Here is a 24,285-nt window from a genome sequence, read left to right as displayed (position 1 = left end):
AGACACATAAATCATCCACTTATAATCACACTTTTAATTAAGTTTTCCAATTACCTTCGTAGCATTAATTAAATAAATTCAAGTCATGTTTAAAATAATTTTAATCACTTGTCTCCCTTTCCTCTATAGTTCACCCTTGAATAAATAAATCAACATTTATTCAATTAAGTTCACCTTTCATATCCCTATCCTTAAAAAATAAAATAAATAAAACTTATTTATTTAATTCCCCAAATTTCCACTACAAGCCATTAATTGACTAAAACTAATTAATTGACTAAAACTAATAAATGTTGAGTTTTTGGACAAGCTAGGACTTGAACCTAGCACCTTCCATTTGTTGTTGGAGTGCTTTACTATTGAGCTACTCGCCCCCTTGTGGCCAATCCATCTTTGGTTTGGGTGGCTTATGTTCAACAACCCACCTTAACCCACTTAGTAGATGCTTGGGGCTCCTCACTTGGCCTAGCTCTAATACCATGTTGTGATTTTGGGCTAGCTAGGACTTGAACCTTGGACCTTCCATGCTGGAGTGCGCTACCATTGAGCTACTCACCCCTTTGTGGCTACTCCATCTTTGGCTTGAGTGTGGCTTATTTCCAACAATACATCTAGGGGCACATTCTTAAGCATGCTTAAACCATGATCAAACTTGCATGCATTTGTCACATCAATCCCACATTTCCAAAAATATTCTTATCAAATCCACGTATCCATTCATCTCTCCAAGAAATTCCTCACCTTCACATATCTTCAATTTTTTATTTTTTTTTAAACTTCCAATATATCTTCAATTTTTTTTTTGAACTTCCAATAGATACCATTTTATTCTTCATCCTTTATCACTTTTGAAGATAGTGTTTCCAAGTCAAATATCTTCAATCCTTTCCCTCTTCAAGTGCACTGATCACAAGGTGCCACTTAGAGCAATCTCAACCCTTAATCAATCATCCTCACAATCTATAAATAGTCCCTCTCCCAAGTCTATAAATGCAAAGTCATGTTGTTGGTTTAAAATCTTTGAAGCACAAGTCCAGTAGAGCACAACAATGGACATTCTTATGTGTGCAACAAAGAGTTGTGGATGAGACAATACATGTTTTCTTTCATCTTTTGTTTCAATTCCTTTGTTTCATTAGAGGTGTACATCAAGTGTAGATTAGAGTTTAAGTTTGTTGTTTGAATCTTCATTTTGTCTTTTACATCTTCTTTTCCACAACTAATTTAGATTTTAAAGCAAGCTAAACGATGAAAGGAAATTACTTTTGATAGAAAAAAAGTGATAATATACATTGCTAGTTACAAAAGTGGATTATTTGGATGCTAAACAAGGACTTTATATGCTAATATCATAGAGAGCATGTTATGATAAGAAATAGGTACTCTTGACACCTTTACTAATGTGGTAGTTTGTTGAGTTGCAATCATATCTTTTGATTCTACGAGATTTGACTTTAAGAAAAGTTATGTCTTGGACAATAGAGTATCGAGAAGTTTCTAAACTCAAAAGAAGTATATATGTAACTAAAATTCCTAAGATAGAGGGAAAAGTTGATACTACTTGAGAATCTACCTTAGCATGATTGGTATATATTTCAACCTGACATGTAGCTTAGAAATTTTGTGTGTATTTATCCTATTATACTTTGTGCTCGAAACATACATGTCAAGAGTTTCTAATAAATTATAAAAACTTTAATAGTGCATGAGGAGTGTTTTATTTGTAGAAAGGAAATAGGAAGATATAGATTTCATAGTATGGCAAGGGGTCGAATATTAGACTACACATAAGAGCTAAAAGGAGGCGTTTGGAAGTCACAAGAAAGTTGGATCTTGGAGCGATGAAGCGGACATTGCCTTCCCCATCGAGATAGGTAGATTGCATGCTGTTCAGAAACCGGTTAATGTTGGGAAAGCATATATGTTCCAGGGCAACAGATATTCCAGACTGCGGTTAAACTATGGAAACCCTTATTCAAGTGGTAACCAGTGCCCTATTGACCCGCATAAGTGGAAGGAGAATGGTTTCATTTGGAATAACATAGGCTGGTTTCGCAAGGCTAAACATCCCACATCCGAGGCCCCTCGAAACTGGTATCCACTGCCTGAACCTAGCATTTCTGGTGCGACACTCGAGAGAGGCGATGCTCACACTGACTCTTTTTTGGCTCCCTCGATTGATCATGGTAATTTTCAAAAGCGGAATGGGCGCTTCAGGCAAGATAATTCAAGGGCGGATCAAGCTAGGTTTTGGAGATCCAACTTCCATCCTAAAAATCTGAACCCTTGGTCGAACCAAGAAAGACGCCTTGACTTTCGAAGAGTAGCCTCCCTCCCCTAGCGACCCCATTTTCATAAACCGGTAAGAAAAACCTCAAGACCCACCATCTTTTTGGATGAGAATACAATTAATTCTGCTAGGTCAAATTTGCTTGAGTCTTGCCTTTTCATCAAGTGGGGTGGTGGAAAGCGGGTTAAGGACAACTTTGAATCCTGGTGTAGAGCGCATTGGGGAAAGGATATTAACATTAATATTCTCCTGAATGATTTCTATATGATTGAATTTATGAGCAATGAGGAGAAATGGAAAGCTAAAAATAAAGGTCCATATATCTTTAGATGGCATTGAAGTTCACATCATTGATTGGCAGCCCAATTTCAACTCCCGAATGCATGTATTGCCGAACAACAAGGTATGGATAAGACTGTATAATTGCCCCTCGGATTATTGGCACATTGATGTCATTAAGGATATATGCAAAGACCTTGGCACCTTTGTATCGACAAATGACATCTTGGAGGATAAACTATGGGGAAGCTTCCTCAGAATTTGTATTAGCACAGATCAAATCTCCAAGATCCCCGATGAAGTTAGAATTATTGGTGCAGGGAAGTTCTGGATCCAAAAGATTGATAGAGAAGATCAACTGCGTATTGGTCCTAAATGCTTTTCTTTGGATCATACCGGTATTAGTTGTGATGTTTTGGTTACGATACAACGAAGTTATTCCTGTATGCAATCTCCTATTGAGGTTAAACTGCAACCAGAACCTCTTATTGCCTTTGACACCGGGGAAGCTTTTTGCAACGATACTCTTGATAAGGAGAATGTTCCACTAACAGGGGCAACCCCTTTGATCATAGTTCCTCCTTCCTTTGGTCAAAGCGTGAGCCAACAAGACCTTCTCACACTTCTAGAGAAGACCAAAACCCTACAGGCAAACATTGAATCCAAGTTAGTGGATTCACTTCCACCCTCCCCTTTTGTGCCTAGGAAGCAACTGGTAATTGAAGATGACAATTTTCACTCTCAGGGTATGGAGATTGGCACTATGGGGGAGATGGGAGGGCAGATCTGCTCCACGATAGGCATTGAACTGGAAGATGGTGAAATTGAAACCTCCTCCTCGGAGGGGGAGGAAGACTTTGAACCTGACTCAGATCTTATATTGGAGGGTACTTCAAAAGGGTTTGGAAAGTCGGATTCAACTATTGACAAACCAAATTTTAAGCCAAAAGGTGTGTGGGGGCGCAAATCCAAAAAAGTTATGCTAGCAGTGGCTGGTGCTGCCAGTGGTCAAACCAAACTTAATTTAGGGAAGGGAAGTGCCCTTCCCCAGGAGCAATGAAACTCCTATCCTGGAATGTCAGGGGCATCAATGCCCCTGAGAAATGGCGCTTGATTAAGCGCCAGATTGATGACACCAAAGGAGATATTTGGCTACTACAGGAAACTTAATGGAGCAAGGCTGAGATTGATGCTAAAATGAGAGTTTGGAAACAATGGAATGGGATTTTTAGGCAATCGGATGGAGCCTCTGGTGGCTTGGGAATCATTTGGAACCCCATGAATGTTAAGATCTCACTTGTTGGGATAGATAAGCATTGGCAACATTGCTCGGTTACTATTCTTGGACGGAATGAGAATTTCAATCTTTTCAATGTGTATGGACCATCTACTGTTGGTGATAAATGGGCTCTCTGGGATCTCTTATCCATCAAACTAAATAGTATTATCGATGGTAGTTGTGTGGTAGTCGGGGACTTCAATGCGATCCTTTCTGGCACTGAGAAAAGTGGGGGTATTCAGAGGACTGGTACGTCCCAGAAGGACTTTTTGAATTTTGTCGAGAAAAATCACCTTTTAGACATTGTTCCGAAAAATGGAATTTTCAAACGGACGAACTGGAGAGTGGGTTTTGTTGGGAAAAATGGTGTCTCAACCTTGCATTTATGCGAGGTTACTATTTATAGTAAGTTTTTATTTGAGCACGAAATGGTGCGAAACTCTCCCTGAAGCTTCTGGTTGGCTAGATAAGCATTCCGGTAAAGTTTCGTCGCAAGGTCACAGCTAGTTTTGAAGATATTAAAGTTTTCGTCTTGGAGGGGTGCAATAAAATGTTTAAACTTAATTTTGGGGACTTTAGAGGCTCCGAAACGCCCTGAAAAGTGGCCGTAACCGGCGAAGCGGGTTACGAGGTGATAGAGCACTTCGCGAGCTTTCCGGCGCTTCAAACGGTTCGTCAATCGGACACCCGGTTCTCAAGTTATGGCCTCTGGAAGTTTGTACTCCTGAAATAGGAAAAATAATTTGTATCGGATACATAAATGAGCTGTAAAAGGGAGCGACACGTGTTGATGTGTGCTTTAACATGTCATAGAAGGGAGATAAGGTCGGCTACACCTTATTGGGTGGTTTTAGCCCATGGTTTTGTAATACCGTTTGACGGTTTCTTGTATTGTATCTCCTATTTATGAGGTGTGTGAGATAGAGGTTGTGTGTAAGAGTCTTATGGCTATTGAGTTGCCTCTGAATCTCTGTTTAGTGCTACTCCTGCGAAGAGCTTGCTCTGCAAGTATTTTGTAATCTGTTTTTGATTGCTGAATAAAATATTGAGCTGCTTTTGGAGGGTGGGGTTTTTCTCCCGAAAGGGTTTTCCCCACGTAAATCATTGTGTTGTGGTATGAATGCTATTATATCTATTTCTATTTTCTGTAACTGTTGTAATGATCTGAAATTTTTTTGCATTACTCTCCTCTCAAGATTAGTGTAGGAAGTTGTTTCCGCTACTTAACTTCCTTACAAGTGGTATCAGAGCCTGATCACCTTTGGTTTCAATTGTGGGCAGTTGGGTTTTTTGAACTAATCCAGATTTGAGTGGGAGCTTGTGCAGAAGACACTTTTTGATCTTGTTGTAGGAATATTCAGATGGCGAGTTCGTCAGGGAGAATAGAGGTGGAGAAATTTAATGGAAGTAATTTTGAGATGTGGAAGCTGAAGATGGAAGATCTGCTAATAGATCGAGATCTTTGGGATGCTGTTGATGCGAATGTCCAAAGGCCCTCAGATCCTACTGCGGCAGCTCAGTATGATGTTATGGACCGAAAAGCCAAGGGTCTAATCAGACTGTGCCTGACAGACTCTGTTCTAATCAATGTCCATGAAGAGAACTCTGCAAAGAAGCTATGGACTAAGCTTGGTGAGATGTATCAAGTGAAATCTTTATTAAATCAAATTTTCTTAAGAAAGAAATTGTATTCCTTGAAGATGGAAGAGGGTGGACGAATTGCAGACCACCTAGAAGCATTCAATATGATTGTGGCTCAATTAGTATCCGTCGGTGTTAAGATGGATGAGGAGGAGAAATGTCAGATCTTGCTTTGTTCTTTGCCTGATTCGTGGGATTCTCTTGTTATGGCTATCGGTAGTACTTCTGTTGTTTTGAAATCTGAGGACGTGGTGGGTGCCCTACTCGGTGAAGAGATGCGAAGGAAGGTATCCATCAGTTCAAAGGAAGCCCTAACTGTTCGTGGAAGACCTAAGGAGAAAGGCAAGAAGAATGAGAAGCGCGGCAAGTCCAAATCCAAAGGGAGATCGAAATCTCCTGGAAAGTCCAAAGTCATTTGCTGGAATTGTGGTAAACCGGGTCACATCCGTAAGGACTGCAAAGAAGAAAAGAAGAAGAAAAAGAAAAAGTTCGATTCTGATTCTGAGTCCGACAAGGAAGATGGCGATGCATTTATTGCGGCTTTGGCGACTCATGCAGGTAATGATGCCTGACTAATTGACTCAGGTGCATCTTTTCATATGACTTCCAATAGAGATTGGTTTTCTGAATATGAAGGATTTAATGGAGGTAAGGTGTACTTGGGTGATGATTCACATTTAGACATTGTTGGTCGAGGTAAAGTTAGAATCAGGTTTTCTGATGGTAGAATAAAAAGGATTAATGGTGTGCTGCATATCCCTGGATTAAAACGAAACCTGTTATCTGTGAGCAAACTGATAGATGCGGGTGTGCAGGTAGTCTTTTCTGAAGCAGGATGTAAGATGATTAAGGGTGCTATGGTAGTTGCTAGAGGTGTCAGGTTTGGCACTTTGTATAAGCTTGAAGCATACACTGTTGAGTGTAATAGCACTTCTGTAAAAAGTAAATCTGCAGATACTTCACTGGAAGATTTGAAGGTTTCACCTTCAGCAGATGGAAATGGTTTTTGGGTACCTAAGGGTGCTCTTTCGTCTGAAGCAAAGTTACCTGCAGAGAAGACTATGTTATGGCACCAGAGACTTGGCCACATTGGAGAAAAGGGTCTAAGGACCTTGAAAAATAAAAACCTTGTTGACGGTTTGAATGATTGTAATCTTGACTTTGATTTCTGTGAGCATTGCATTTATGGAAAACAAAACCGCGTTCAGTTTTACTCGAGTTCTCATAAAACTTGTGGTGTTTTGGATCTTATCCATTCTGATGTGTTTGGTCCAGTAGATGTCTCTTCGATTGGAAAATCCACATATTATGTTTCATTTATTGATGATTTTAGTAGAAGGACATGGGTTTATTTTCTAAAGAGTAAATCTGAAGTTTTTAGTCGTTTTAAAGAATTTAAAGCAATGGTTGAGTTGCAGACTGGAAAGAAAATAAAATGTTTGAGAACTGATAATGGCGGTGAGTTTTGCTCTAATGATTTTGATAGATTCTGTAAAGACTGTGGAATTAACAGGCAGAAGACAACTCCGTATTCTCCACAGCAGAATGGAGTTGCAGAAAGAATGAACAGGACACTGATGGAGAAGGCCAGGAGTATGTTGAGTGGTGCTGGTCTCGAACAAAAGTTTTGGGCTGAAGCTGTTGCCACTGCTTGCTACCTGATTAACAGGTCTCCTACATCAGCTCTTGTTGATAAAACGCCTATGGAAGCATGGTCAGGTCACAAGCCTTCATTGAGACATCTTAGAGTTTTTGGTTGCGAGGCATATGCACATGTGCCAAAGGAGAAGCGAACAAAGTTGGAGAACAAGGCTGTGAAATGTATCTTCATCGGGTATAGTTATGGTGTGAAAGGATACAAGCTTTGGGATCCTGTTGCACAAAAGGTAATTCACAGTAGAAGTGTTATTTTTAGAGAAATTAAGTCTCCTTCTGTTACATTGCAGCCATAACAGACTAAAAAAGAAGATGTGATTCAACTTCCTTCTACACCTGAAAGAGTTGAATCGAGACCCCTAGATAGGCAAGAATTTGAGGAGAGCTCGTCTAGCTCTGAATCTTCAGAAGAGGAGGAAGAACCTCCAACTCAGCTTGTTCGAAGGTCTACAAGACATAGACAACCACCTAAAAGGTATTCACCTGATGATTGGAGATGTATTTTTGCTCTGAATACTAGTGTGGATGAACCGAAATCTGTAGAAGAGGCATTAGGTATGAATGATGCAGAATCCTGGAAGATTGCTATGGAGGAAGAAATGGCAGCTTTGAAAAAGAATGATACATGGGATCTTGTACCATTGCCTGAAGGACGAAAACCTGTTGGTTGTAAATGGGTGTTCAAGAAAAAGATTGGTTCAGATGGAAGCATTGAGAAGTATAAAGCAAGGTTGGTTGCAAAAGGCTACTCTCAGGTTGAGGGTGTTGATTACGGTGAGATATTTTCTCCTGTTGCAAAAATGACGTCCATTAGATTTTTGCTTTCTATTGCCACTGCTTATGATTTAGAGGTTGAGCAAATGGATGTGAAAACTGCTTTCCTTCATGGTGATTTGGAGGAAGATATTTATATGACACAGCCAGAGCACTATGTGGTGAAAGGCAAAAGAAATTTGGTCTGTAAATTGAAGAAATCTTTGTATGGCCTCAAACAAAGTCCTAGGATGTGGTACCAGAAATTTGATACATATGTGTTGAGTTTGGGATTTGAACGTTCTAAATCAGATCACTGTGTTTATTATAAATCTTATGGTGATCATTTCTTATTTATTGCATTGTATGTTGATGATATGTTATTCATTGGTAAAGGGAAAGGTATGATTTCAGAACTGAAGTCTCAGCTCGCTGCTAAATTTGAAATGAAAGATCTTGGTGCAGCAAAGCACATTCTTGGGATGGAAATTAGAAGAGATAGGGTGAACAGAAAGCTATGGCTAGGCCAGAGTAAGTATGTGAATTCAGTGTTACAGAGGTTCAACATGCAGAATTGTAGACCATTGAGTGTTCCTTTTACAGTTGGAATGAAACTATCTATTTCAGATTGTCCTACATCTCCATTGGAGATGGAAGACATGAGCAGAGTGCCTTACCAGAGTGCGGTTGGAAGCTTGATGTATGCTATGGTCTGTACTAGACCAGACATTGCCCAAGCAGTGGGAGTACTTTCTAGATATATGTCTAATCTTGGTAGAGTTCATTGGGATGCAGTCAAAAGAGTCTTCAGATATTTGAAGGGTACTTCAGAGTATTTTTTGTGTTATCATGGTAATTCAGTTGGAGACATGACTTCCCTTGATATCCATGGTTATGTAGATTCAGATTGGGCAGGTGATATTGATAGCAGAAGATCCACCAGTGCTTATGTGTTTACTTTGTTTGGTGGTGCAATTAGTTGGATGAGTAAGCGACAGGTTGTGGTTGCTTTATCCACTACTGAAGCAGAGTATATGGCAGCTACTCATGCTTGTAAAGAGGCCATTTGGCTTAAGAGACTGTGTTCGGATATTGGAATAAAACAAGGTACAGTGACAGTTTACTGTGACAGTCAGAGTGCAATTAGCCTAGCTAAGAACCCGACATTTCATGTCCGGACCAAACATATTGATGTTCAGTATCATTTTGTTAGAGATATGGTCGAAGATGGTAGGGTGAAGCTGGTTAAGGTGGACACTTTGATGAATGTTGCAGATGCTTTAACTAAGGCTGTGAGCACAGAGAAGTTCAGATGGTGTTCAGAGTCTATGGGCCTTATGGCCCCTAGCAATTGATTCAATGTGTTGACATTCCCTTCCGCTCATGCAAGGTGTTCGACAAGTGGGAGATTTGTTGGGAAAAATGGTGTCTCAACCTTGCATTTATGCGAGGTTACTATTTATAGTAAGTTTTTATTTGAGCACGAAATGGTGCGAAACTCTCCCTGAAGCTTCTGGTTGGCTAGATAAGCATTCCGGTAAAGTTTCGTCGCAAGGTCACAGCTAGTTTTGAAGATATTAAAGTTTTCGTCTTGGAGGGGTGCAATAAAATGTTTAAACTTAATTTTGGGGACTTTAGAGGCTCCGAAACGCCCTGAAAAGTGGCCGTAACCGGCGAAGCGGGTTACGAGGTGATAGAGCACTTCGCGAGCTTTCCGGCGCTTCAAACGGTTCGTCAATCGGACACCCGGTTCTCAAGTTATGGCCTCCGGAAGTTTGTACTCCTGAAATAGGAAAAATAATTTGTATCGGATACATAAATGAGCTGTAAAAGAGAGCGACACGTGTTGATGTGTGCTTTAACATGTCATAGAAGGGAGATAAGGTCGGCTACACCTTATTGGGTGGTTTTAGCCCATGGTTTTGTAATACCGTTTGACGGTTTCTTGTATTGTATCTCCTATTTATGAGGTGTGTGAGATAGAGGTTGTGTGTAAGAGTCTTATGGCTATTGAGTTGCCTCTGAATCTCTGTTTAGTGCTACTCCTGCGAAGAGCTTGCTCTGCAAGTATTTTGTAATCTGTTTTTGATTGCTGAATAAAATATTGAGCTGCTTTTGGAGGGTGGGGTTTTCTCCTGAAAGGGTTTTCCCCACGTAAATCATTGTGTTGTGGTATGAATGCTATTATATCTATTTCTATTTTCTGTAACTGTTGTAATGATCTGAAAATTTTTTGCATTACTCTCCTCTCAAGATTAGTGTAGGAAGTTGTTTCCGCTACTTAACTTCCTTACAGGTTTTACTAATATTGCTGAACAACTTGACCGGTTCCTTGTTATTGGTGAGTGGTTAGGGCAAAATATAGCCTTAGAATCGTCGATTCTCCCGCTTATCGGATCAGATAACTACTCAATCTGTTTGGAGGTCGCCTTGGGTCAAGGGGGGGTGGGTGGTACCTCGTTCCAGTTTGAGAAAATGTGGTTCAAAGTGCCTGAATTATATGATCTTATAGATGCTTGGTGGAATAAACCGGTTTTTGGGAATCATTTGAGACTACTCATTCTCAATAAAAAGCTCAAGTATATTAAGGTCAAGATCAAAGAATGGAATAAGAGCCATTTCAAGAATATTCATATGGAGAAATTAAGAATTAAGGCTGAACTGGCAGACTTAACCAACTTTGTTATTACTTCAGGAATGATTGAGGATCTATTTATGAAAGAAAATTCTCTCAATTCTAAGCTAAATGAAATCCTTCGGTGTGAGGAAATCCACTGGCGTAAAAAATAAGGGAGTTATGGCTAAAGGAAGGTGATAAAACACCAAATTCTTCCACCGGTCGACCATTGCCATTCGAAATAGAAACAAAATATCGAAGATTATGAGACCGGATGGAGTCACTGTCAGGAATTATGAGGACATTGCGCAGGAAGCTGTAAGATTCTTTGACTCTTTGTTGAATGGTGACCATCAGATTGACCATGAAGCAAGAGCCAAAATTCTGAACTCAATCCCATCCGTTATATCTGTCAATCAAAATATAGCTTTCTCTGTACTCCTATTTCAATTGATGAAGTAAGGAATACTACCTTCCAGCTGAAACCGGATAAGACTCCTGGCCCGGATGGCTTCCCTACTGCTTTCTTCCATCATTTCTAGGATATCATTGCTCGAGATCTACATCTTGCAGTAGAAGAATCAAGAAAGAAGATGACTATGTTGGGGCTATCAATCACACCTTTTTGACTCTAATCCCGAAGAAGCAAAATCCACAACAGACGAGTGACTTTAGGCCCATTGCTCTATGCAACATTGTATATAAGGTTGTAACAAAGATCATAGCTAACAGATTGAAGCCCCTCCTTAAACACATCATATCAGATGAACAAAGCGGTTTTGCCCCTGGAAGATCCATTGTGGAAGGCATTATCGTTGCTCATGAAACGCTTCACACAGCCAGGAAGACCAAGGACTCTTGTATGCTTTTAAAATTGGACATCCTGAAAGCTTATGACATGGTGGACAGGGATTTCCTATTTGATGTTCTTAATAAATTTGGCTTCTGCAAGGAATGGCTCTCTTGAGTCACGAGTTGTCTCTCTTCCCCCAAATTCTCTATTCTGGTCAATGGCTCATCCCATGGTTTCTTCTCTTCGACAAGAGGAATCAGACAAGGTGATCCATTATCACCATTTTTATTTATCATAATTGCTGAAGTTTTAGGTCGATCTATAAGAGCTCTTCAACAAGATGATCATTGGGTTGGAGTTAATGTGGCAACAGGGGTTGAAAAAATGACTCATCTTCAGTTTGCTGATGACACCATTCTGTTTGGTTTGGCCTGCAGGAGGGAAGCTAGAACAATTAAAACATGCCTTGATGATTACTGTATGGCTTCCCGACAGAAAATCATCTGGCACAAATTTGAAGTGTTTTTTGTCAACACTTCACTTAACTTGCAAGCTGTATTGTCAAGGATTCTTAATCTCAGAGTCATAAACTTCCTAGGGAAGTTTCTTGGAACCCCCCTCTTTATTGGTAGTAATAGAACTCATTACTGGAAGCATCTTATTGATAAGTGCAAATCCAAGCTTGCAACTTGGAAAGGCAAGTGGTTATCCTCTGTTGGGAAGCTCACTATGATAAAGTCAGTTCTTTCAGCGCTACTGGTTTTTTCCATGGCTTGTCTAAGATCACCGATGGCAATTGAAGATGAATTGATTTCTCTAATGAGAAATTTCGTTTGGAATGGTTCAGATGACAAAGGTAAATTTCCTTTGACAGCTTGGAAAAAGATCTACCAACCAAAAAAGGCAAGAGGTGTTGGCATTCACCAAATCTCAATTATGAATTTAGCAATGGGTGCTAAACTGGTTTGGGAAATTTGTAGCAGTGGGAAGCAAAAATGGGCAAGGCTCCTAAAACATAAATATCTGGACTCCCTAGAGCCTAAAAGGATTCTGACTATCAACAATCCTCCCAGAGGCTCGGCTATCTAGAATTTTATTGTGGACAACAGGGAAATCATAAGCGATCAGGTTACCTGGGATGTCAAGAATGGCAGGGATGCCTCCTTTTGGTTTGATTCTTGGTCTGGTGAAGATGCCCTATGTCACAACCCCTCTCCACAACCTATTATGGCAGAAACCTGTCACCTTTGGGGGCACAATATCTATGATTATGGTTATCCAATCCGAGAAAATGGTATTGCTAAATGGAAATGGAACTCTTTGGATCAGCTTCTGAAGGACTTGTTTACAAACATTCTCAACAAAAGGATTATTTTCCCTTCCCCTGATAAGGACATTATTAGGTGTTACGGCTCCTCCGATTGTAAATACAAAGTATGTTTTGGTTACAAGCTAAAAGAAGCGGCTATAGATAAAAAAGACTAGCCTGTTAATCTTTTTTGGCATCAACACCTTCCCAAAGCGGGCTCCTTTGCCTGGTTGGCTTGTCAGAGAAAAATCTTAACTCAAGGAAGACTCCATTCAATGGGTATCAATGGACCCAACATATGTACTTTATGTCTAGAAGAGGAAGAGACTGCGGATCATCTTCTTCTCCATTGCAAATTCTCCAGTCACTGTTGGTGGCATTTCATGGGAAAACTGAGAATCTTTGGCCCCTTCCGCTAGATAAGTGGTTTTTGTAATGGCCTAAACCGACATGTAAGATTGTTTATGCTGATTTGCTTTTTATCCTCCCATCACTTCTGATTTGGGAAATTTGGAAAGAAAGGGACCACAGAATCTTCCAGGGTAAAGAAATGAGCCTATTGTCTCTTTGTGGGAAAATTGAGAACCACCTGACTAAGCTCCTGAATGAGGCTGCCCAATCCAAAACATTAAAAAAAAATTTGTTCACTGACTGGGGTTGTAATATTAAGCTGGTTCTTCCAAACCTACTCATCCCACCAATCTTCGGACTGGGCAACCCGATGGATCAGACCAATCCAAGAGTGGGGGCAAAATGAGATGCGCCAGAGGATGGGTGGAGCAAGGTAAACTTTGATGGTGCTTCTGCAAGAAATCCAAGTCAAAATGGTATTGGTTGTATTATGAGGGACTCTGATGGTCTCTGTATAAAAGAAATCTCTGAAAATATTGGAGTGGCTACTAATAATGAAGTGGAATTCAGAGTGGCCTTAAGAGTTCTTCAGTTAGGGAAGGAGCTAGGGGTGCAGAGAATTCATTTGGAGGGAGACTCATTAAATGTTATTAATGCGATCCGCTGTAATAACATCCCTAGTTGGCGCCTTAACCAGTGGCTTCAACCGATCCTGGCGCTGCTAGCTACCTTTGATAATTTCGGGTTAGCCACATCTACAGGGAAGGTAATGGTGAAGCTGATAGACTTTCTAAATTGGCTATAGCCGTTAGTGACCCCACCTGAATATCCACTGATGATTATTTTTTGTTGCGCTGGTTGGTGATGTGGCATTGGTTCCACTGGTTGACATGCTATCCTCACTTTCCATTGAGGGGGATGCTCTCCGGTTGGGTCTACTGATGGTTGCGCGCTCTTCGGTTCTTTTCGCAACTTTCGATTGTGGAGCAAATCGGTGCTTTGCTCCCCGGTAGCCGCTTTACCCCCTCTCCACTTTATGGTTATGGTTTTCGGTGGAGAGAACGACCGTCTACCCTGTTAACCTGTTGAGGTTTCTTCTTATCAACGAGATGTGATGCATTGCCGACATCATTGATTAGTGTCGGTTTTTGGCCTCGTGGCAATTAAATATAAGTGTACTTTATTAATATCTAGTTACAACTAGATCCTCACAAGATTTGTTAATGATTACTTGATGCTTAAAGTCGGTCGACACCAAGTTGAGGAGCTTTGGCACAGATGGTTTTTTGGATACTGGCAGCTCACGCGTGTGGGTATTTAATGGGTGTGAATTGTTTGCAGGGTGTCGTATTCTTTGGTTTGATGCCTTGCTATTTAACAATGGAATACCCTTTCTTTCCATCAAACAATTGCTTTCCTTTCTCGACGACTCGCTATGGAGACCCCAATCCTCCTTGAAGCTACATGGCTTTCCTGGGCGAAATCATGGACAAACGTCTGCAAGAGGTCCTCTTCTCTTGGCATCCTCTTATTCTCCACAACCTTAAGAGGATTCTGGGAAAGGAATTCCTTATGGCTTACCACAGGTACAGAGCCAATGTCGATATCCCAGCTTTTCTTGCAATGATAATTTACATGGGGACTAGTAAGCAGAAAGCAAAACTGTTAACTCAAATGATGTTAAAGCATCGCCTGTTGGGGGAAATAGATGTTGTATTGGACAATATTGATGCCAATCTTAGAATTCCGCTCCCCCAAAATTACTATATGTTACTAAGCAACGGAGTGGAGGTGAAGAAGCTTGGGATTGTTAATTCCCTGGATTTTGAGTCTCTCCAAGCAACCTGGCCTGTCATCTCCAGGAACATTGATTTCTTGCTTAAAGCGGCTATCATACAAAGTAGTTTCACGTCGGAATGGAGGGCACAATTTCTCTGTGATGAAGATCTAGCGGGTACTGATGACTTTGGGATTTTGGATAATGGAGAATAGGTGGATGGAAATGATTGGGGTTTTGGGTTGGGCAAAGAGTGGTTCCCAAATGACTATCGACTCCCTAAGGAGAAGGTGGAATCGGCAGCTCATTTGAATTGTGGCACTGAATGTCCCATTGTCCTAGATGCGGCTAATGCACTTGTGGATGAAGCTTCTGAAGACTCTCTTTGACTTCGGTTGTCATTAGGCCCTCCGGTCTCTGTGTTTTTTGAGATTGTCTGTTTTTGTCTTAAAACCTCTGCATCTTTAAGAGGTTGGTATATGTTTGTACTCATCTAGCCTTCAGGGCTGGTCTTTCTTGTCTAGGGACTAGAGCTAAGGTAGGGGGTTTTCTTCCCAATTCTTTCCCCCTACCGTTCTTATTGAATCAAGCCTTGTATTCTCTTTTTTGTTTAATACAAGGGTGCTGCCCCTTTGCAGCTATTTACTTATTAAAAAAAAAAAAGATGATTATTAGTAATTTAAAAATACAGAACAAATAAGTAAGTGGTAATTATTGAAGTAAGTGCTTAGTTAATTTAGCAATATGATCTAATAGACGCCCTTTTAGATAGGGAAAAAATACTCTTTTCTAAGCAAGAAGGCATTTTGAAAAAAGAAGAAATTTTTTGGCAATAAAAGGTTAGAGATAGATGGGTGAAACAAGAGGATAATAATTATTTTCATCTCATATCTCAAGTTGATTTGCAAGTTGAAGTAGTAACAAGGTGTTGTAAAAATTTAGAGGGGTTATTTCACAATAGTGTGGCCTATTTTTTGCCGAAGTAGAACATTGAGACCAACATTTTAAACCAAAATTTCACCTTTGTCATTTATAGCAATTAAACCATTAAGAAATTGAAGATGATGTGAACTAGTGATTTTTGAGATTTCATGCATAGATTATAAATGTATTTAAAAATAAATAAAAAAATAATTTGTGAAACTTTAATATAAGTTTTAATAACTTACTTTTTGTAGTTAACATTATTTTAAAAAAATTACATTTATTCCATAATGCATAATCTTTTCTAACAAGAAAAGATAAAATTATGAATTCTTAAATGTAAATTGGTAGCACCAATATTTAGTACACTAACTTGTTTTTGTAATTTGTTATGCATATTTTATCTTTTATTAGTTTTTCAGTGAAAAATAATATAATTTAGATATAGGCATCCATAATGCATAACTTTTTTTGTATACTTCCAAATTAATATTTTTTCATTGTTGAAACAAGGTCATCAATACTTAGTGCATAAATATTTTTTTGAATTTTATTAATCAAATTAAATATATTTATAATTTTACATTTTGGAAAGTTTACTCCAAGGGCTACGATCGAACAAATTATCTTATCATGTTAATTTCCTTTGTTGGTCCAAGCCAAGGCTTGAAATAGAAAAATATGACTAAGGTGAAGAGGTCTATCCAAGGATCTTTGAAGGTACCTTCTCCGTGACCCCAAAAAATGTTAAAAATTTGAATAACATTCGTTCAAGATGGTACACCTTCATTTGAAGGTAATTATGCAATTAATTTTTTCTCCACAATCATATAAATTTTCAATGTCCCACAAGTGAGATACACTATTTTAGGAATACCGAGAGAGAAGCTATATTTGTGTAACTATTTTAAATGATTTCTTTAGGTGTGGAATTTAATTTTCACAAGGATTTTTCCATGTATATCTTGTATTATGAGTTGCATCTCTTTTGTAATCATTTCTAATTTCATCTAAGGAATTTATCATGATTAATAAACTTGAATGCTTTACATCTCCAACATAATTTCATTGTTTAGTTATTGTCTTATTTCTACATGCTTTCCTTCAAAGTTGAAGGCACGTCCTCATTTAATAGGATTATAATTTAGAGTTATTCTTTTTTCCCATAGACTATCAAAGATAATTAATTATTATCAAACAAGTTTTCAAATATTCTTGCAACCCATGCTAGTCAACAAGAGTAATGGAGTGCATGATTGAATAATTATATGACATGATACTAGATGCATATTAGAAATCCTTTGTAAATTTCAAATTATCCTACAATCTAAATGAATAAGGTTTAAAACAAAGGGAAATTATTCTAAAATCAGCCTAAATAACTGAATTCAATAGTTTAATAGAGCATTTTTTAGCATTAAAATGTCTCCAATGAAAGGTCAATTTTACTAAATTTGTGTCTTTATTTCATATTTGTACACGTAATTATTGTCAAAGAAATATGGACTATTCTTGTGTCACAATCTACCCTTATTTCATTGTATACAAATTGCACAACCATCAAATACATATAAAAAATTCATATACAACCTTTCAATTATATGGTATACTATAAAGATCAATTGACATAAAATTACTTTAATGATCTAGATCCCTTGAAATTTTATTATTGTTAACTACAATTAAGGCATCATTTTTGGTGCCCAGCCATGCATAGTATATATCGAAATGATGTTCAGAATTACAATATATGTTGCCTAAAATTGAACAACTTTGAATGTCAAAATATATGCATTCCTTCTAGTAATATCTCAAAATTTATTTATCTTCAAATAAAACCTTATCAATAAATGTTATACATGAAGGTAAGAATTTTACTACATAAGATGTCACAGCCATAAAATATAATAATGTAATAACGTTTAAAAATTATTTAATAACATACAAAAGGCTTTTATTCTTTCGAAAGAAGTGTTTTTTAAAAATGGTTTTGGATTTGTAAGGACTCTTTTACTCTATGTCAAACTACTATTCCTTTATATTTTCTCTTTCAATTTTATTTTCCTATAACACGTAAAGTTATTGTCATCTATCTAAAATAATTCTTTATTAAGCCTCTATCCATCTTCCTATATTTGAACAATTGATAAAATCTAATATCTAAAATTTACTAAATAAATTATATTCATATTAGTTTCAATTTTTTTTTCTAACTAAACTAATTTGAATGATTTTGACTAAACTAATTTGGACAATGAATTCTTTCATGGTTTTATGTTGTGTAGTGATGAAGGAAAGTTGTTGAAGAGCGTCGTGAATTGTGTGATGAAACACATGAAAACAAAGGTTTATATGGAGGTAGCCAAATATCCAGTGGGTCTTGATGAGGCAGTAAATGCTTTTGAAAGTATACTTGATTCTTCTCAAAATATACAAATTGTGGGGATTGTCGGCATGGGGGACTCTGGGAAAACGACCCTTGCCAGAGAAATATACAATAGGAAAAGTTCCTTAATAGATAAATCCAGTTTTCTTTTTGAAGTCCGAGATGCAGAAAATAAAAATGAATTGTGTATAAGACAAAAGAAACTTATGCAAGACATTGGTGTTAGACCTGAATTTGGTAATGTAGAAGAAGGGAAGATATTCCTTAAAATGAAGTTGAGATTTCTTCAAGTGTTTGTAATTTTGGATGATGTAGATAGTTTAGAACAATTAGATGCTCTATTACCAGGAATTGACAGCTTGGGACAAGGTAGTTTAATTATTGTTACAAGTCGGGAATTGGGCATTCTTAAATCATGGGGAATCTCATCCATTTACCCAATAAAAGGATTAAATCCTAGACATGCTAAGGAGCTTTTATGTTGGCACAGTTTCCTACAATCTTCTCCTCCAATTGAATTTGAAGATCTTGTTGAGAAATTTGTACATAATTGCAAAGGATTGCCCTTATCTCTTAGAGTATTTGGAGGACTGCTTTATAAAAAGCCTAAGGAGTATTGGAATTCTCAATTGAAAAAAATATCAAGAATATTACCCCATGACATTAAAGAAAAGCTTAAAATAAGCTTCAATGCACTGGATAAGGAGGAGAAAGAAATATTTTTAGACATAGCTTGTTTTTTCCTAGGTGAAAAAAAAAACGTGGCCATTGAAGTGTGGGATGGGTCGGGATGGTGTGGAGTTCATAGTTGGGAAGTGCTTGAGAATAAATGTTTGGTTGAGGTGGACGAGTGCAATAAAATCAAAATGCACGATCAGCTTAGAGATCTTGGAAGAGAAATTGCAAAGGAATGGTCACCCCACCGTATTTGGTCAACGGAGCAAATTAAAGACATTCAGAAACAGGCCACCATGGTGAGCTTAATATATTCTTTTATATGCTCTGTAATACTTGGCATGGAAGCCTTTTTCGTTCGTTGGTATGCCATCTTAATTGTTTTAAAGGATTTTTCTTTTGTATATTCCAATTCAGGAAAGAGTTATATTGATTCGGGGGATTAATGCGGCAACCTATGATTTCTATCAAGTGTGCTCACCCCATCATGGTACACCTTTTGAAGAGTGTATGGAGCTTCTGAAAGGCTATTCTACAAAGTTTAATGCCCTTACACCTTCTATCTTTGTTGTGAAGTCTCCTTATTTTACAGAAGAATGTGCAACACTATTTCCAGCCCTCCTCTGGCTGCGATGGAGCAATATACCGGGGCCAATTCTTCCGTCGTGGCTAATGCTGAAGAATTTAAGAGTTTTAGAGCTTCCAGATGCTGGACAGTTACAAGAATTGTGGAACGACACAGATGTAAGTATTTTCATTTGCCTTATGAATATTTAAAGAATCATATGTTTCATGATTTTTGCACGGTTTGCCCTGATTTGAAATGCAACGTGGCTGCAGCCTCCTTTGGAATTAAGAGAGCTGAATCTTCAATATGCCAAGAGTTTCCTCAAATTTCCGGGGTCAATAGGATGTCTTAAACATTTGAAAAAGATATCCGTGGACGCACCAGTGACATATAGTCTTGTGGACAGTCTTCCAGAAGGGTTTTGTCTACTTGAGTCGTTGGAGCACCTCCAGCTAAGTGGATTTGAGAAGCTAACATCATTGCCTCGCGAGTTTGGTCTTTTGACAAACCTGCGACATCTAGATTTGAGCTATTGCAGGAAATTGAGGATGTTGCCTGATTCTTTTAAGCAGCTCATAAATCTACAGTATATCGATTTGAGTGGTTGCGAGGAGCTCACCTTAACGTCAGAGAACAATTACATTTTGGAAAATATGACAAAGTTGGAGACTCTAAATTTTTCAGCATGTAAGAAAGTTCAGAACCTACCTCGGGATATCACAAAGCAGTTGTCGTTGAGATATCTGTATGCGGAAGGCACCGGGTTAAGGGAATTGCCAAGTAACATTGGCGAACTGAGCAAATTGGAAGTGCTGGAAATAGGAAGTGATTTCTCTTGTGATTTAAAAACTTTACCTGAGTCTATGGGTGATTTGTCTTCTTTGACTAGTCTTACCATTTCTTATTTTAGTCAATTAAAAACTTTACCTGAGTCTATGGGTGATTTGTCTTCTTTGACTAGTCTTACCATTTCCTATTGTAGTCAATTAAAAACTTTACCTGAGTCTATGGGTGATTTGTCTTCTTTGACTAGTCTTACCATTTCTTGTGGTCAATTAAAAACTTTACCGGAGTCTATGGATGATTTGTCTTCTTTGACTAGTCTTACCATTTCTTCTAGTCAATTAAAAACTTTACCTGAATCTATAGGTCATTTGTCCACTTTAACTCAACTTTACATTGAGAAGTGTTATGAATTAAAAACTTTACCTGAATCTATTGGTCATTTGTCTTCCCTAGCCCATCTTAAAATTGACGAGTGTTGGAAGTTGGGATCTTTGCCTAAGAACTTAGGATGTTTACCTGAGCCAGAGAGAAGTCTTAGTCAGTCGGAAGAACTGAGCATAAAGTCTCTGTCGGGGTCCTGTTCTTCTTCATTGTGCAACCTCAAATCGATATATTTATACTGCACTCCTGTGTCGAGGATATCAATCTCTCAACAATGCTGCCCCCGTCTGGAAACTCTGGACCTTCTCTATAACCAGCAGTTAGTAGAGATCGAAACGTTGCCAACATCAGTAAAGGCCTTGAAGTTGAGCAATTGTAAAATGCTGGTGGTCATAAGTGCTTTGTCAGGCATGGTAAACCTTGAGACACTGCGTATACAGAACTGCGGGGACAAGGTACAATTTGAAATCATAGAAACTGCTGACCAACCATCCATGCCAGCCATAAATTTTGAGCATATGGAGAGACTGCAGACGCTACAGCTCGCAGCAGAATGCAACATCTCAGCAATTGAACTTTGCCTTCAGACTATAAAGGTAATACTAATAACAGTTTTTGAAGTCATTAACTTATTGTGTATTGGTTGTTCGTAAATTTTATACTAGTGATTGCAGAAATGGCCATCGGAAAGTATAATATGCGGAAGGACAGAGCGTGGTGTGGAATCAGTTATGAAGTCTTCTGCCTTTCCTGGTCTCACTTTGGTTGATTCATGCGTGGACGAGAGTAGTGGTTGTATATATGAAAGACGTTCGTTGAGGTTAAAATGCGGGCAGAGGCATCCTTCCAACGCGGCAGCGATGGTGTGTTTTCATATAAATTGCACTTCCGCAGATAATCTTCTACGCTTCTACACCCAAAACTTCGACACCAGCATTAATATGGTCGTGGGAGAGGGGAAATGGGTATGGTTAGGTGTTTTCACACAACCTTCCCTTACGACAGAGGAGTACACACTAGAGGGATCTGAATGTGATTCAGGGAGGGGAATGGTAGTGATGGGCGAGCAACAAAGAGTTGTGGAGGCTTTTAAAAAATTACTGTTATTTTTTGGCGGTTGTGAATAGGCTGAATGTTTTTGATTGGTGATCAAGACAGAGTGCTCCACTGGTTTAAAAAATTGCTGCTATAATGTAATATGATTTGCATTGATTATAAGTAGAGTGTAAATTATTAAAAAAAAATTAAAATAGAAATCATTTATGAATGTAACTATTTTAGGAATATATAAATTGAAATTGAGTTTTTTTTAAAGTAGGTTAATAGGTCTTTTTTATTTGCAAAGGGAAAAATAAAATTTCTTAAGATTAATTTAGATTAATAATAGAAGAATTTTGTTGGTTAATGTATTAGTAAATTAATGGTAATTAATCTATAAAAAAAAATGTAATGGATAAGGGTATTTAGCTTTATGATTGAATAAAGAATGATTCCAATTTAGTGGTAGATTTTGGATGTTTGAATTTGGAAAAATGTGATATTTGTCTAGAGCTCTCTTGTGGATTGTAATAGTCAATTTACAATGGAGTTCAAGTTCACAGGGCAGTGAAATCCTTGTGAATGCGTTTTTTTATCTTTATAAGGCTCCTTTTTTTGATAATATAATTCAGGGACACAAAAACCCATACTATATTTCCCATGGGTTGACAGAAAGTGATCAATTTAATTTTTTTTCTTTGGTATTTTCTACATTTTTCATAAATTGCATTTTCAAACCTCTTTAGAACTTCTTTAGGGTCTAGTTTCGACTTTTGAAGATCTTTCCAACATACCAAATAAGTTTGATTTTTACACTAGCTTTGGCATTAGGACTTCACATATCTTTTGGTGGGCATTTTTTGAAGGAGAATATTAAAAATATTAGTGTAGTCACATAAATCTGTCCACTTAATTAAATGAATACTTAGTATTTATTTGATTATTTAACCATCAATTAATAATTAATTAAATTAATATTTAATTAATTCATCTTAACCCTCTTCTCCTATTAATTAAATAAATTATTCAATTTATTTGATTTAATTCACTTAACCAAATCCAGACCATTAATTAAATAAATAAATCATATTTATTTAATTAAATATTCTCTCACATTTAAATAAATTAATATTTATTTAAATCCCTCAAAATCCCACCTCTCACATTTAAATAAATTAACATTTATTTAAATCACCTTTATCCTCTACCCACTTGCATTTTCCTACAAATGCAAGTTGCACAATTATTTTAAATATATAATTTATTTAAATCATCTTTATCCTCCACCCACTTGTATTTTCCTACAAAAGCAAGTTGCACAACTATTTAAAATAAATTATTTATTTAAAATCCTATTTATCTTCACCCACTTGAAACCTTTAATGGTTTCCCTTAAAGTATTCAAACTTGATGGCTTTAAAGTCTTCAAACTTGATGGCTTCCTTCTATAGTCTTCTTAAGACTTTAATGGTTTTCCTTAAAGCCTTTAAGCCTTTAATGGTTTCCCTCAAAGTCTTCAAACATTTTAATGCTTTATCTTCATTTTTCTCATTTAAATAAATTAATATTTATTTGAATATTTATCCAAATGCAAATTACACCATTTAATTGAAATAAATGATTTTATTTTAATTGAAAATACCAAAATTTCTCCCACTTGTATTTTCCTACAAAATCCACTTGCATGCCTAAACCCTTTCTAGAATTTTCTAATCACTTCTAAATAACCTAACCCCTTCTCTAAACTTTGTCACATTCCTAAGCAAAAGGGAAGTCACTTCTCAAACCCTCAAAGTCTTTGATAACCATTAAAGGCTTTCAACCTTCAACCACTAAATGGCTCAAAGTCTTTGATAACCATTGAAGGCTTTCAACCTTCAACCACTTAATCCCCAAAGTCTCCAATAACCATTAATGGTTACCTCAAACCCTCCCACATGGTTAAAACATTTGTTTTGACTCAACCTCTACCCAACCCAAAGGTCTCATCAGGCCATTAATGCTTTGACCATGATTATCTCTTAAACATTTGCACAAAGGTTTATCCTTGGATTAACTCTTAATCCAGTGGGTAATCTTAATTTGGACTTGACCCTTAGCCTCTAGATAACCATGAGGTCTTCTCAGGCCTTTAATGCCTCCAACCGTTTCTCTCAACCCAATCCTATGTTGACACTTGTCACTATTTTATTGGTGCCAATTGTGCACATGGATCCCCAACTTTCAAACTTGGCCCTTGATTAAACCATTCAATCTTAACCCTTCATTTCCCCATTTCTTCTATAAATAGAACCCTTCTCCTCAAGCAAAAGAGGAAGCATTTTAGAGTATTGTTGTTATACTGGCATTAGCATAGAGTTTTTTCATAGCATCACTATCTACTCTTGTATAGTATTTGCTTATCATATTCAACCATCTTGAATCTCCATATGACATCCATGGCTAGTGCTAAAAGCTGAGAGCTACACTCATTTGGGACTTGGAGAGGAGAGGAACAAAGGAGGAGCAACTATGAGCATATTGATTAGCTATTTTATTCTATGTTTATATGCTTTCTATTTCATGCTTAATATCTCTCTTGATATGCCTGTTTAGGATAATCTTTTGTTGCTAACACTAATGTTTGTTTCTTGTGCTCTTGTGTGTGTTGCCATCAAACAGATTTTCTAATCCTTTTTGCAGAGCATCATTTGGTGAACCCGACGTGAATCCAAACACCAAAAAGATCAATTTTTTTTTTTTTAACCAATAACATGTTTGAATGTTGAAAATGTCACACAGG

The 24,285-nt window shown here is 37.6% G+C and overlaps 2 protein-coding genes across 3 annotated transcripts in view; both read left to right on the top strand.

The window, feature by feature from the left end:
- The window catches only part of LOC131855920 (disease resistance protein RPV1-like), a 36,724-nt gene extending 15,041 nt beyond the window's left edge, over positions 1-21,683 (top strand). The window contains exons 2-5 of one of the 2 annotated variants that reach the window (XM_059209662.1): positions 17,955-19,029; positions 19,148-19,474; positions 19,571-21,061; positions 21,140-21,683. In XM_059209662.1, coding sequence (XP_059065645.1) covers positions 17,955-19,029; positions 19,148-19,474; positions 19,571-21,061; positions 21,140-21,592 — 3,346 coding nt within the window. In that variant the 3' untranslated portion in view covers positions 21,593-21,683. The remainder of the gene's footprint in view (positions 1-17,954; positions 19,030-19,147; positions 19,475-19,570; positions 21,062-21,139) is intronic. The other variant, XM_059209663.1, reaches the window with a different exon arrangement.
- On the top strand, positions 323-17,946 carry LOC131857327 (uncharacterized). Its single transcript, XM_059209664.1, has 2 exons — positions 323-4,196; positions 10,195-17,946. The coding sequence occupies exon 1, from the start codon at positions 2,574-2,576 to the stop codon at positions 3,627-3,629; it is 1,056 nt and encodes a 351-aa protein (XP_059065647.1). The 5' UTR covers positions 323-2,573; the 3' UTR covers positions 3,630-4,196; positions 10,195-17,946.
- Positions 21,684-24,285: the final 2,602 nt, after the last annotated feature.

This window comes from Cryptomeria japonica, chromosome 8 (genome assembly GCF_030272615.1).
Source record: "Cryptomeria japonica chromosome 8, Sugi_1.0, whole genome shotgun sequence".
NCBI classification, from domain to species: domain Eukaryota; kingdom Viridiplantae; phylum Streptophyta; class Pinopsida; order Cupressales; family Cupressaceae; genus Cryptomeria; species Cryptomeria japonica.
This window is presented reverse-complemented; position numbering and strand designations above follow the sequence as displayed.